This window comes from Panicum virgatum, chromosome 7K, assembly GCF_016808335.1.
Source record: "Panicum virgatum strain AP13 chromosome 7K, P.virgatum_v5, whole genome shotgun sequence".
Taxonomy (NCBI): Eukaryota; Viridiplantae; Streptophyta; class Magnoliopsida; order Poales; family Poaceae; genus Panicum; species Panicum virgatum.
This window is the reverse complement of record NC_053142.1, coordinates 39,263,924-39,275,378: the sequence shown is the minus strand read 5'-3', so window position 1 is coordinate 39,275,378 and position 11,455 is coordinate 39,263,924. Positions and strand designations below refer to the sequence as shown.

The window sequence follows — 11,455 nt, the reverse complement described above, 5'->3', positions numbered from 1 at the left end:
CGGCGGCTTACAAGAGGAATAATATGATTGATATTCTCCGGTGAAGCCTATGGGTTAGATATATAGGAGAGTCACGTGGTCTCCTCAACTTCTACTAGCAATGTGGGATTAAAAGTTTGCACCACATGGGCCTTAATGGGCCAAGCCCAAATTCCAACACTCTCCCATCAGAATTTGGATCACAATATAACAACACTGACAGCCAGTGGATATCAATTGTGATCTTAATTTGCAGAGGTTTTTTGTTCTGCTTACTGCAGGTTTCTTGATCCAATAGTCTACGGCGACTACCCGCCGGAGATGCGGCGGCTCCTGGGCTCCCGGCTGCCGACCTTCTCGCCGGAGGAGAGAAGGAAGCTGGGTTACAAGCTGGACTTCATCGGGATAAACCACTACACCACCCTGTACGCCATGGACTGCATGTTTTCGTCAGGCTGCCCACTGGGGCAGTGGACCCAGAATGCGCTAGCGGCCGGCACCGGAGAAAGGGACGGAGTCCCCATCGGACCACCAGTGAGTTGACATGGTGGACAAAGATTTGAAGCTGAAATGCTACCAAACTTGATTGATGCTCGATCTGATCGCCGCCTGCCCTTCTGTATATGCAGACAGGGAGGTCGATGTTCTACGTCGTGCCTGACGGCATAGAGAAGATGGTCACCTACATCATGAAGAGATACAACAATCTGCCAATGTTCATCACCGAAAATGGTAGGCAACATGTGACGTTCATGCTCTGTTTCCCTCACGTTCAGAGCTGTGACAGTTGCTCATCAAAAAAATCATACAGGCTACCCACAGGTTGAAGAAGGTCATACCAATGCCCAAGAATGGCTTCACGACCAGGCTAGGATACAGTACCTTGATGGCTACCTCACCAAAGTTGCCAAAGTTATAAGGTCGGTTAGATCGTCAAATCTTACTCCATGATGCTATGAATCCATTTCCCAACTTACATACATGGGCATTTTTTTAAAAAAAAAGAAAGAAAGAAATTGAACACATTTGAGTTTCTAACTTTCTAGGGACGGAGCTGATGTTCGTGGCTACTTCGTCTGGTCTCTCCTCGACAATTTTGAATGGCTATATGGATACACCCTCCGGTATGGGCTGTACTACGTTGACTACCAAACACTGGAAAGAAAGCCCAAGTCATCCGCGCTGTGGTACAAAAGGTTCCTCCAAAGTTTACATGAAGATCAATAGAGAGGGAGCCTTATTTAAATCTTGAGAAAAGTGTGTGACGGCTGAGCATGCTGGCTCTTCAATTTATGAAAATGAAGAGCATGGTTTTGTATAAATTGATTAATCCTGAATAAACGGCCACCAAGTCGCCAAATAATTAATATGACCTCCTGAGAACAAAGTATACTCCCTCTAATATTTAGGCTCGTTTGAATTCAAATGCTAATGGATGAAAGTGCTAAACTAATATATCCAAACAAGAGTGCTAATAGGGTGGGGCTAAAGTTTAGCCAAGATTCAAAAACTTTAGCCAAACAGTCCCTTAAATAGTCAACACTTGGACAACGACCGGTCACCGAGATGCTATTGTGATAATAAATTAATAGTATTAAACTTATTATTAAAAATATATATAGTAAAGGATATAACTGTTATACGACACAGTTTTTATTATACAAAATTAATTGTAGATCAAAGTTTTTAAAGTTTGAATCTTGAATTATGTGCGCGCCTTGTATCCTAGGACGGAGGAAGTATTAAAGACAAATCAAACCATACCGTTTTCCAAAAGTTATTGGAATCCAAATAGATACTAATTATTGTTGAAAGTAAAATGTACTATTAGCGAGACGCATCCCAAAATGATAGATATTTAGAGGATGGAGGTTACGTGTGCGTGGCTATGTCAAGCAGTACAATGAACGGTTGTTGTCAGTAATGCTGTTCCAATGGTGTATGGTAGTGATTGTAAATCGCATCTCGCGTAATATTGGACCGAAGCCGGCGACCAGAGGGGGTGAATAGGAGCCGATTAAAATTTCTTCGAAATTTGAATCGTCGGCCTATATCTCAAAATCACCGCAAACCCTCGAACCTAGGTCAGCGAGAATAGCTATAAACAAGCTATCTCGAAGATGAAGACCCGGGTCGCAAAGCGGAAGCAAAAGCGAGAGAAACTTCTCAAATCGTAGCACAGCCCACACAGACCGGTCTGACCGGTGCCCTGGACCGGTCTGACCGGTGCCCTGGACCGGTCTGACCGGTGCCCTGGACCGGTCTGACCGGTCGGGCAATTCAAATCCTGACTGACCGGCCAGACCGGTCTCGCCCACCGGTCTGACCGGTCTCGTCCAGAAAATCCGCAAACAAACCTTTAAACCGCGGATTTTGAGCAAACGAAGTCCAAATCCAACCAAACTTGGTGGAAAGCTCCGTACCTACCCCGTGAACATATCCCCATAAGATCTCCCTCAAAAGATTCACGGATCAAGAGAAATCGAGGAGAGATCAAAGAGAATTGGGGTTTTCTCAAGAACACAAAATCGCCAATTCGTGAGAACCCACGATTCCAGGGGGTTTAGCACTAGGCCATAAGCATAGGAATCATTCCAAAGAATTCATCAAACCACAAAATCAAGGGCTCGATTCCTCTAAACACGAATCATCCAAAAGAGAGGAAATCAAGACCAAAATGCAAAGGAGAAGGGAGGAGACGAGTACTCAGCACACAAAGGTGAATCTCAACAGGATTTCATTCATAAATTTCGGAGGAATTCACCTATACAAAGCTAGAGCCATCCGCTCATCATCCACCCTCTAGAATTGAGAGATTAGCTATACCTAATCCTCTTTTGCGTTGGAGTCCTTGGCCCTAACCTAGAGCAGGGGCTGGGAGAAGGAAAAACTCAGAGGAAACAAAAGACTCTAGGGACTCACCCACCCACGGGCTGATGGGGGGTATTTATACCCGGCTACTGCGGCCAGACCGGTCAGACCGGTCCAGGGGACCGGTCAGACCGGTCGGGCAGCAGCACCCCGTTGTACAGCCTCGAACGACGACGGAGCTTCTTTCTTCGACTCGAAGTCTTTGCTGCGATGCCGCCACGTCGACGAAGATCCGGTCCGCGGTTTCGGAGGGTCCGCGAAACCCGGATAGGTGGCCGGTTTTGAGAAAACCGCTAAAACCTCACGCGCGGGAAGATTCCCGCCTCCACGTCGTGGCCCTAGATGTCGTTCCCGCCTCAGCCTTCTGACGGCCCTAGACGCCGCCCGACGCCCGTCACCTCCTCGCCCGCAGCGAGGCCCTAGACGCCGTCGACGCCCGTCGCCTCCATCAGTCCCGAGACCGACGCCCGTCACCTCCACGACTTGGCGTCTTCAACCGCCTTCCGCCTCCTTGGTTTTGTGGCACAAACCAAGAAACCCGCCTTCCGTCGCCGCTTGCGCCCTCAATCCAGGAGTGGACGCCACAGCTGCCGCCCGGTCCGAGCTCCGGTCCCGGCTGCCCTTCACTGCCGTCCACCACACGGTCCATCGGCCACAGCACCTCGACGGCAGCTCCCCGTCGACACTCGATGCCCGTGTACCTGCAATCCAAAGACCAAGCGCACGATCACACCGCACGGTTGACAATTCACTAATCACAAGCAGGATAGAGTACTCTTGTTCCTCACATATCTAGCTAGCTGCCTCCACAAAGCTGCTTTCACCCTAACATGACAATTCGCTCGCGTGAGAAGCGTGAGGACACCAAGTCAGCGGAATCGGTAGCGGCGTTGCTTTCGCTGGTCAGCCTAACTACAAAGTCAGCCGGTGCCCAAACTAGTAGCCCACGGTTGCTTTCGCTGTGTCACCGGATCGGAACGCCGGCAACGCAAGCAAGCTGAGAGCCCTCGTTGAGGCGTCAAGCGGTGCGCCGTGTACAATAGATCGCCGTCGTCATGGTCGAGGGTAATCTAATTTCTTCACGCCATGGATGTGTACAACAAAGTGGACTCTCAGGTACGATGCTTCTCCCTGATGGCCTCACGTGGAAGTGAAACACATCCGACGATGGAACTCTCTGCTTCTCCACTCCATCCTACGATGAGTTAGGAACTGGGGAGAAGAAGGGAGCGGCCATGGCTGCTGTTGTTGGAGATTGATCATGGGATCAAGAAAGTGGAGGAGGGAAAGCACTGGAAACGGCGAGACATGAATCAGTTTGTGGACTCTGGATCTCTGGTGGATAGAATGTGTCTCTTGATATGATCGCGAAAATAAATCCTATCAAATAGTTGAACTTATTAGATCTTGCATCCAATTTGGACGAAGGACTAAACTTCCCAGCACGCATGCCACTGTGATGGCTCACGCCTCAAGCAAGAAGTTACTACCACCGTAGCCTCCGATTTTTATAAATTTCCTTCAAAATATAGTAATTTGGAAATAAAATAAAATAAAATATGAACTAACAATTTACCATATTAATTTTCTTATTGTTGGTTTGGCGTTAACTTATAATTGTGGTTATAACTATGGTGTAGTGAATGTACCAAATTCCGTTAAGCTAGCAACAATATGGTACCAGAACGCAATGCATTCTGGGGTATATCAATGAGTGGTTGGAGGAAAATGAAAAGAAACTCCAGTGGTATATATATTGAACCACTTAACTAAATCTTCTTCTTCAAATCTAAGGATAATTTATTTATCATGCACGATAACTAGAACACTCGATAAAAATTATACATCGCAAGTATTTTTAAAAAGTAATATGTATATCAAAATAAATATATACATTTAGTTACTTTCAGTAAATACCCAAAGATGTGTTTCCATAAAAAGCATCCATTTTTTCTTCTAAATTATTACCCAAAAATACACCATAAAATATAACAAAGAAAAATAAGGTTGCACCCTTGTCTGGACCATTTGGATGTAACACCCGTATTTTCAAATTAGGAACCTAAATAAATTTGATTAGGTTTATTGTAGGCTCGATAAGGTTTCATCTAATTTATCTTGAATTTAGAGCATATGTCGGGAATCAAATAAAATATTTAGCCATAAAATAAATATAAGGAAAATAGGTGTGTGCATTTCATGCTGGTTTTCATCTTTATTTGCTTGTTGTTCAATTTAAATTCAAATCCTTGGGTTTGAATTTAAATTGAAAGAGTTTGAACCGTTTCAGAAAATGAGAAGGCTTTTCTTTTCCCCATTCCCTTTTCCAGCCCAAACCGGCCCATCTTCCTTTTCTTTCCCGCGGCCCGTTTCCCTTGCACCGGCCCAGCTCGCGGCCCAGTCCGCTCCGGCCTTTCCCTCCCTTCTCTCTCTCTGACGCGGGGGACCCGCCCGTCATCCCCGAGCTCGGGACGGGTCGGGACTCCTTCCCGAGTCCGAGCGCCGCTGCGCGCGCCGCCCCGACTCGGCGTGGCCCGCACGCCAAGGCCAGCGCCCGCCCTATAAAAGGAACCCGAGACACCCTCCTAGCCCTCGCCAAACCCGCAGCCGCCGCCCAAGCCCTCGCTAACCCTAGCTCCCAAAACCGCCGCCATTGTTGGAGCTCGGGGTTCTTCGCGACGCCGCCGTTCCAACGCGTCCCCGTCAACTTCAAGCCCTCCAGGAGATTCGCACCGAGGTAGTGAGGCTCATCAGCCTGTTTTTCTTCTCCTTCTTGCTCCGTTTCGTTCGCTTTAGCTCGCCGGCGCCGCCGCTCCGCCATGCGCCGCCACACGGCCGCTCCACTCGCTTATGTCCCGCACAAACCCCCTAATCGAGTTCGCGTGCTCGCGCGCGTGCTCCCAGTCCAAGAACCGAGCCAATAGGAGCCCAGATGGCCGTTTTGGCCTACTCCGGCCGTCCCGCCGCCGCGCGCCGCCGCCTAGCTCACCGCCGGCCGCTCCCGCCGCCGCCAGCCCGCCCCAAAGAACTCTAACCGTCAGATCTAAAACGCACGGCTCAGATTAGATCGGATCGAAGTCAACCTAGCCGGAAAACGGTCAACCATGGTCTTTTTGCACTAAAGCCCCTCTGTTTTTCCAAAATTAACCCGCCGTCCTCTTCTGTTGAAAAATATTTACAAATCAGCCCCTGTTTTTATGAGTTAGCCCCTGAGTATAAGGTTTAATTACGATTTAGCCCTTAGATCTTGTTTTAGCCATAACTTTCTCGTTTTAGATCCGTTTTCGATGATCTTTGCGCTCACGCGATCGTTGCAACGAGTAGAATAGTTTAGTAACCTCTTTTTGTACTGTTTTTTATTGTCTGGTGTACTGTTTCTTATTGTTTGTACTTGTTTGCTTGCATGTGCGTGTTTGGTGCGATAGACGGTCCGCAGTTCGAAGAGCAGCAGCAAGATCAAGACTTCGGAGGACCGGACCAGCAGCAGTTTGAGGAAGGCAAGTGGACCCTTGATCATGTTTTGACCCATTAAATCACCAAATCTATCACATTTACTTTTATGTACGTGCATGTGTCTATAATATGATGGGAACCGAGTTAAGGACATACCTAGTATTGCTTACCATACTCCTTGATCAACTTGGGTTTAATTTCATGTTGGGTAGCTATTGCTAGTTGCTTTACCTTGGATATGGGTGGATAATAATACCAATGCTATACTTGTTACTTTACGTTCATGATGGTTTAATATTGTTAATCAAGATCATATGTGTTAATTGGAACATGGAGAACCACCCAAGAAAACAGTACAACCACAATTACTATATGGCTCTGGTCTTGGCTGATTAATTAGAAACTTTAGCTTGTGACAATCTTACCGAAAGGGCAAGAGGGGATGCATTGATGGGATATAGCTCAGTCCTCTTGGGGCAATTGGTATTGTTTTATGATCCTTTGGTAAGGTATCACCTCATTAGGACAGTGTTATGACCACTTTGGCTTGAAACCTTAGCGGGTTGTCATAGGTTAGGGAATCTTTGTAAAGGCCTCGTAGCGTCCCTATGCAGTCATACCTAAGGAAGTGTGATATGGTGCTTGGCCCGCACTTGCATGGTTGGGTTTAAAGTTCTTCGGAGCTTTTACGCGGATTGTGGTGAAAGTGTACAACCTCTGCAGAGTTAAAACTAACCGGTTAGCCGTGCTCACGGTCAAGAGCGGCTTGGACCCTCACATGATAATTGAACTTGAAGTTGATCTAAATCGATGCTTTACTTATGGTTATGTTGTATATCTTCGTATATACTTATCTTATGGGTTTAATGGTATATACTTATATCTAGTTAATGCTTGCTAATAAAATGTGATCAACTAAAATTGCTGAGTGCAGTTAAACCGTGTCAGCTATTCCTTGAATTAGCCTTGCATATATTATAGTTGTTTTCCTACCACTTGTTGAGTACCAACCATAAGTGTACTCACCCTTGCATACTTGCTGCTCAGACCGTAATAACAACTGCCCGGAGTTTCCAGAAGACTTCGAGGATTTCTAGGCGTATGTCTCCCAGTCATCTGCCTGTGCTGAAGAAGATTCTGCTGCTACTCTTTAGACGTTTATTTATTCGTTTTCGACATTCGGTTTTGTAATAAAATCTTTAATACTCTCTTTACGTTTGCACTAGTTGTGATATTCACTTTATGTTTAATCATATGTGTGTAAACTGATCCTGGCGCACATATGAGATGCATTCGGTTTGCCTTCCTAAACCGGGTGTGACATTGGACAAAATAATTATAAAGATACAACTAAACGAAACTATTTGCATTTATTTTCTCTAGAGTAAAAAATATCCAAATATTCGGAGGGTAACTAGGTATTTGCATTTATTTGCGCACGGCACCTAGCTAGTATAGTAGTATTTAAACCTTTTTCGGATAGACAGAAGGGTCAGAAAATATTCATCCTATTTTCACCACTACTTCTTTGCCGTTCACACTTATATGATCATTATTAATAAAACTTCGAAAAGAGCACAGAAATTTGGAGCCTTCATCCCCAGCTGGATGCCAGGCAAATGCCCAAGAAACTCACTCGGTTTCATCAGGTTGTCACTGTCGCTTCATTCATAAAATCTCTCGTTTAAAAAAATAAAAGAAAACCTTGACCGAGGAAACAGATCGAAGCTAGTGGCTAGATTCGTCTTTCAAAGTCAGAGATCCTGTAGGAAAGGGCGGCATGCATAATAGAGACAGAGAAGAATGAAGAATCAAAACCTTTAGTAGCGTTGTTATCCTGTAGACTAACATCTGAACATACAGCAGACAGAAGTCAAACGGAGCAACAAGTTCTCTAAAGTTATGACGCTTGACAGCAACTTAACATCCTGTAGACTAACCAGCTTAAGGGACGTTTACAGCTAACGAGAAACGACGATAGCAGGATGGGAGTATTGAGTATTAAGACAGTCTGCATCTTGAGCAAGTGAAAACAGAGTATCATTCACAACCTCATATCTTTCTTTGACTGGTGATCTGGCTCACTTATCCATCGCTGTAGTAGAACCAAAATTTGACACGAAGAAGTAACCCAACTGGTTGGATCATACTAGTCAAGACGCATTCTGTTTTTTGGAAGACCTGGGGTTGTCAGCCTACTGATCCTAGAGGATGGTCTATTGGGCAAATTGTATCAAGTTTTATTATCAGAATACGAAGCTTCGTTTGGATTGCCACACTTGAACAGCACTACCGAGGCGAACGAGTTTCACGTTGCTTGACCTAGCTAGATCCACTTGCTGCAACCTTCGCTACTCATTCTTGGGCACAATGCAATTAGTTTAGACGACTTGTTGAGATCTCACATCACCGCAGATGATTATTCATGCGCAAGTGTCAAAGCATGCAAAACTAACACTACCAACCACCCAGCCGTGTAATCTAATCTAATCTAATCAGCCAACGAGCCACCCATCCGTGCCAGCCTGCTAATGGTTTGGTGTGAACCTGATTTATATGATTTAGGTTAGTTGGTTTATGTTGGTTTGGTGGGTAATAGAGGTGGGATATATAATGGTTTGGTTTGGTTTGGTTTGGTTTGGTTTGGTTTGGATTTAAATTATAATGGTTTGGTATCGTTTGGATTGGTTGAGATTGGTTTGGCTAATTCAAAAGATTTAATAAAAAAATAATTTATGGCTATATGTGTGACTAAGTTAAAAGCCGGACCCTAAATTTAAAAACTCGTGTTCATACCTTAAAATTTAAACAGATTTTACCAAAATTTATGTTGATGTATCAAAATAACAGTCATCAACTTTGTGCAAATCGGTGCAACGAAATTAACATGTGGACCCCATGTCAAAAATCAGACCCTACAACTAAATGTTTGCGTTCACACTATAAAAATTTGGCGAATTTGACATAACTTTGTTGAAGATATCTCAAAATAACGATTAGCTTCTTTATGCAAATTGGTGTGGCGAGATCGATACGCGGCCCATGTCAAAAGTCGAACGCTAGAATTAACAGCTCGCGTTCACAACTTAAAATTTTAGCAAATCTGAGTGAAATTTGTTGGAGATGCCTCATAATGACTGTCGGTTACTCTGTGTAGACCAGTATGTTAATTTATGTATGGGGCCCCACATCGGAAGCAATATATTAAAACAAGAAAAATTTCGGTGCAAACCATCTTCTCCGTGGAAACATGAAAATCCCTTCAGAAATTATAGTTGCAAGAAACTAAAATTTTTAAAACGGTACACATCCATCGTGCATCATTACATGTAATTTGTTCCAAAAGTTGAGAAGCAAACTCAATCTAGACAAAATCCAAACAAAAATGACAAACTCAATCTTGTAGTGTACTTGCATATGGAATTTGTTATTTTCATATGAATTTTTACAAAATGATTTTGTAAAAACAGCAGCCGGATCAACCCCAGCCGTAACCGTAAGATCGAAGCATCTCCCCCATGAGAACCAACACGTGCTTGCCACGCGCCCGAGCGAGCCACGGACTCTAGACCGCGACGAGACCGTTCATCAGTGTCGTTGGTTGGTGCCGGCCGTCTGTTAATCAATATTCTAACAGCAATAGAATTTCAAGATTGAACCGAGGCCCGCCCGGGCACCGCCGGGGGGACAACCAGACCAACCAGTAGGCTTTCTTTCCGAAGTTTCCTCCCCGGGCTAATTAAATGGGGGAATGCAAATTTTTCCTTCTTTACAACATAGGCTATAAGTTATAGTTCCATGATTAGATTTAATTCTTTCATGCCAAAATATTGCTCCACAATATTGACATTCATGATTAGCTGCTCCATAATATGATCTTTCATGGTATGATTCTTTCAAGTGTTGTATATGTTCGGGAGAGAAATATATGTTATCAGTTGGGATTGATAAGTATGCTGTTTTTTTGTATGTTTAGACTACGTCTCTTCATTCGATTAATTCTACTTTCTTGTATTGTACAGTTTTAATCAACATCAACTATTTTACGCTTTTTAGTCCTTGCCATACTTTTCGCTAATAAGAGATGAATGTAAATGTTAGTATGCTTGAAATAACAGATAGGGGTATTAGCTAAAATGATAAAGAACACATATCTAAAAATGAATAGTTAGATAGGAAATACTCAAGCATTATGCATAGTCCAAAAATATATATTTCACATAGTTGATTGTACTGTTTCAAAACAGAAAGTAGGTCAATCATTTTTGCATTTACTTTACTCTGGAAGATTATTTTTTTGCTATAACTCTCTTGTATTGTTTACTGTTCAGATTAATGCATGGTTTACGTGGAAACTGGTATAAGAAGCAAGAACGCAGATTCATTTCACATAGTTGATTGTATTGTTTCAAAATAGAAGGTAGGCCAACTCCTTAATTATTTTGAGGTAGGATTCGTTGATCACTCCTCTGAAATGTAAGGAAACACAAGGTGTCTGACAATGTATAGGTCTGAACACAATATGCTTTCTAGTACCTTCATACTGAATCAGTTTTGCATTTACTTGATTCTGGAAGATATTTTTTTCCTATAACTCTTTTGTATTGTTTACTGTTCAGATTAATGCATGGTTTATGTGGAGACTGGTATAAGAAGCCAGAACTCACATATCAACAAGAAAGAAATAGATGCAGGAGGATTTAGATATTTAGGAGGACAATATAATGAAAACTTACCAATCAGATAAGCAGTTCACTTCCAATTGTTTTTGTGATTTTGTGAGGTGCTCAGGTTGCTTTGATAGATAGCTGGAACAGTTCACTTCCAAGTGTTTTTGTGATTTTGTGAGGTGCTCAAGTTGCTTTGATAGATAGCTGGAAGAAACAGTTCTTTGTATATTCGGTAGCAGTCTTTTATAGTATTGCATCACTGCAGTTGTTAACACTATTTTGTCTCTTTTTTGTATTTCTGGATTTCTCTGGTTTTAGTCCAGTGCCTATTCAAGTCTGCACCATCATGGTGTCTGGAGTTTTCTTGGCTGAGCAGACGCTAGGATAATTTTATATTATATAAGTCTGCACCACATGAATGTTTACGCTATCTTTTTTGATTGTTTGGAACAAAGTCTGGAGGTCGCATGATACATCTAGAC

At 43.5% G+C, this 11,455-nt stretch overlaps 1 protein-coding gene across 1 annotated transcript; it reads left to right on the top strand.

Annotated features, from left to right (window-relative positions):
- Positions 1-239: 239 nt before the first annotated feature.
- LOC120642550 (beta-glucosidase 18-like) lies at positions 240-1,369 on the top strand. Its single transcript, XM_039919129.1, has 4 exons — positions 240-513; positions 609-711; positions 791-899; positions 1,026-1,369. Exons 1-4 carry the CDS (start codon positions 301-303, stop codon positions 1,204-1,206), a joined length of 606 nt encoding a protein of 201 aa, XP_039775063.1. The 5' UTR covers positions 240-300; the 3' UTR covers positions 1,207-1,369.
- The last annotated feature ends 10,086 nt before the right edge of the window (positions 1,370-11,455 follow it).

Excerpts from the sequence above, each read along its gene's own strand:
- LOC120642550 (XM_039919129.1), top strand. The coding sequence starts at position 301 with ATGCGGCGGCTCCTGGGCTCCCGGCTGCCGACCTTCTCGCCGGAGGAG. Across the intron at positions 712-790 it reads AATGTTCATCACCGAAAATG|GCTACCCACAGGTTGAAGAA; the intron begins GTAGGCAACATG and ends AAAATCATACAG. Across the intron at positions 900-1,025 it reads AAAGTTGCCAAAGTTATAAG|GGACGGAGCTGATGTTCGTG; the intron begins GTCGGTTAGATC and ends CTAACTTTCTAG.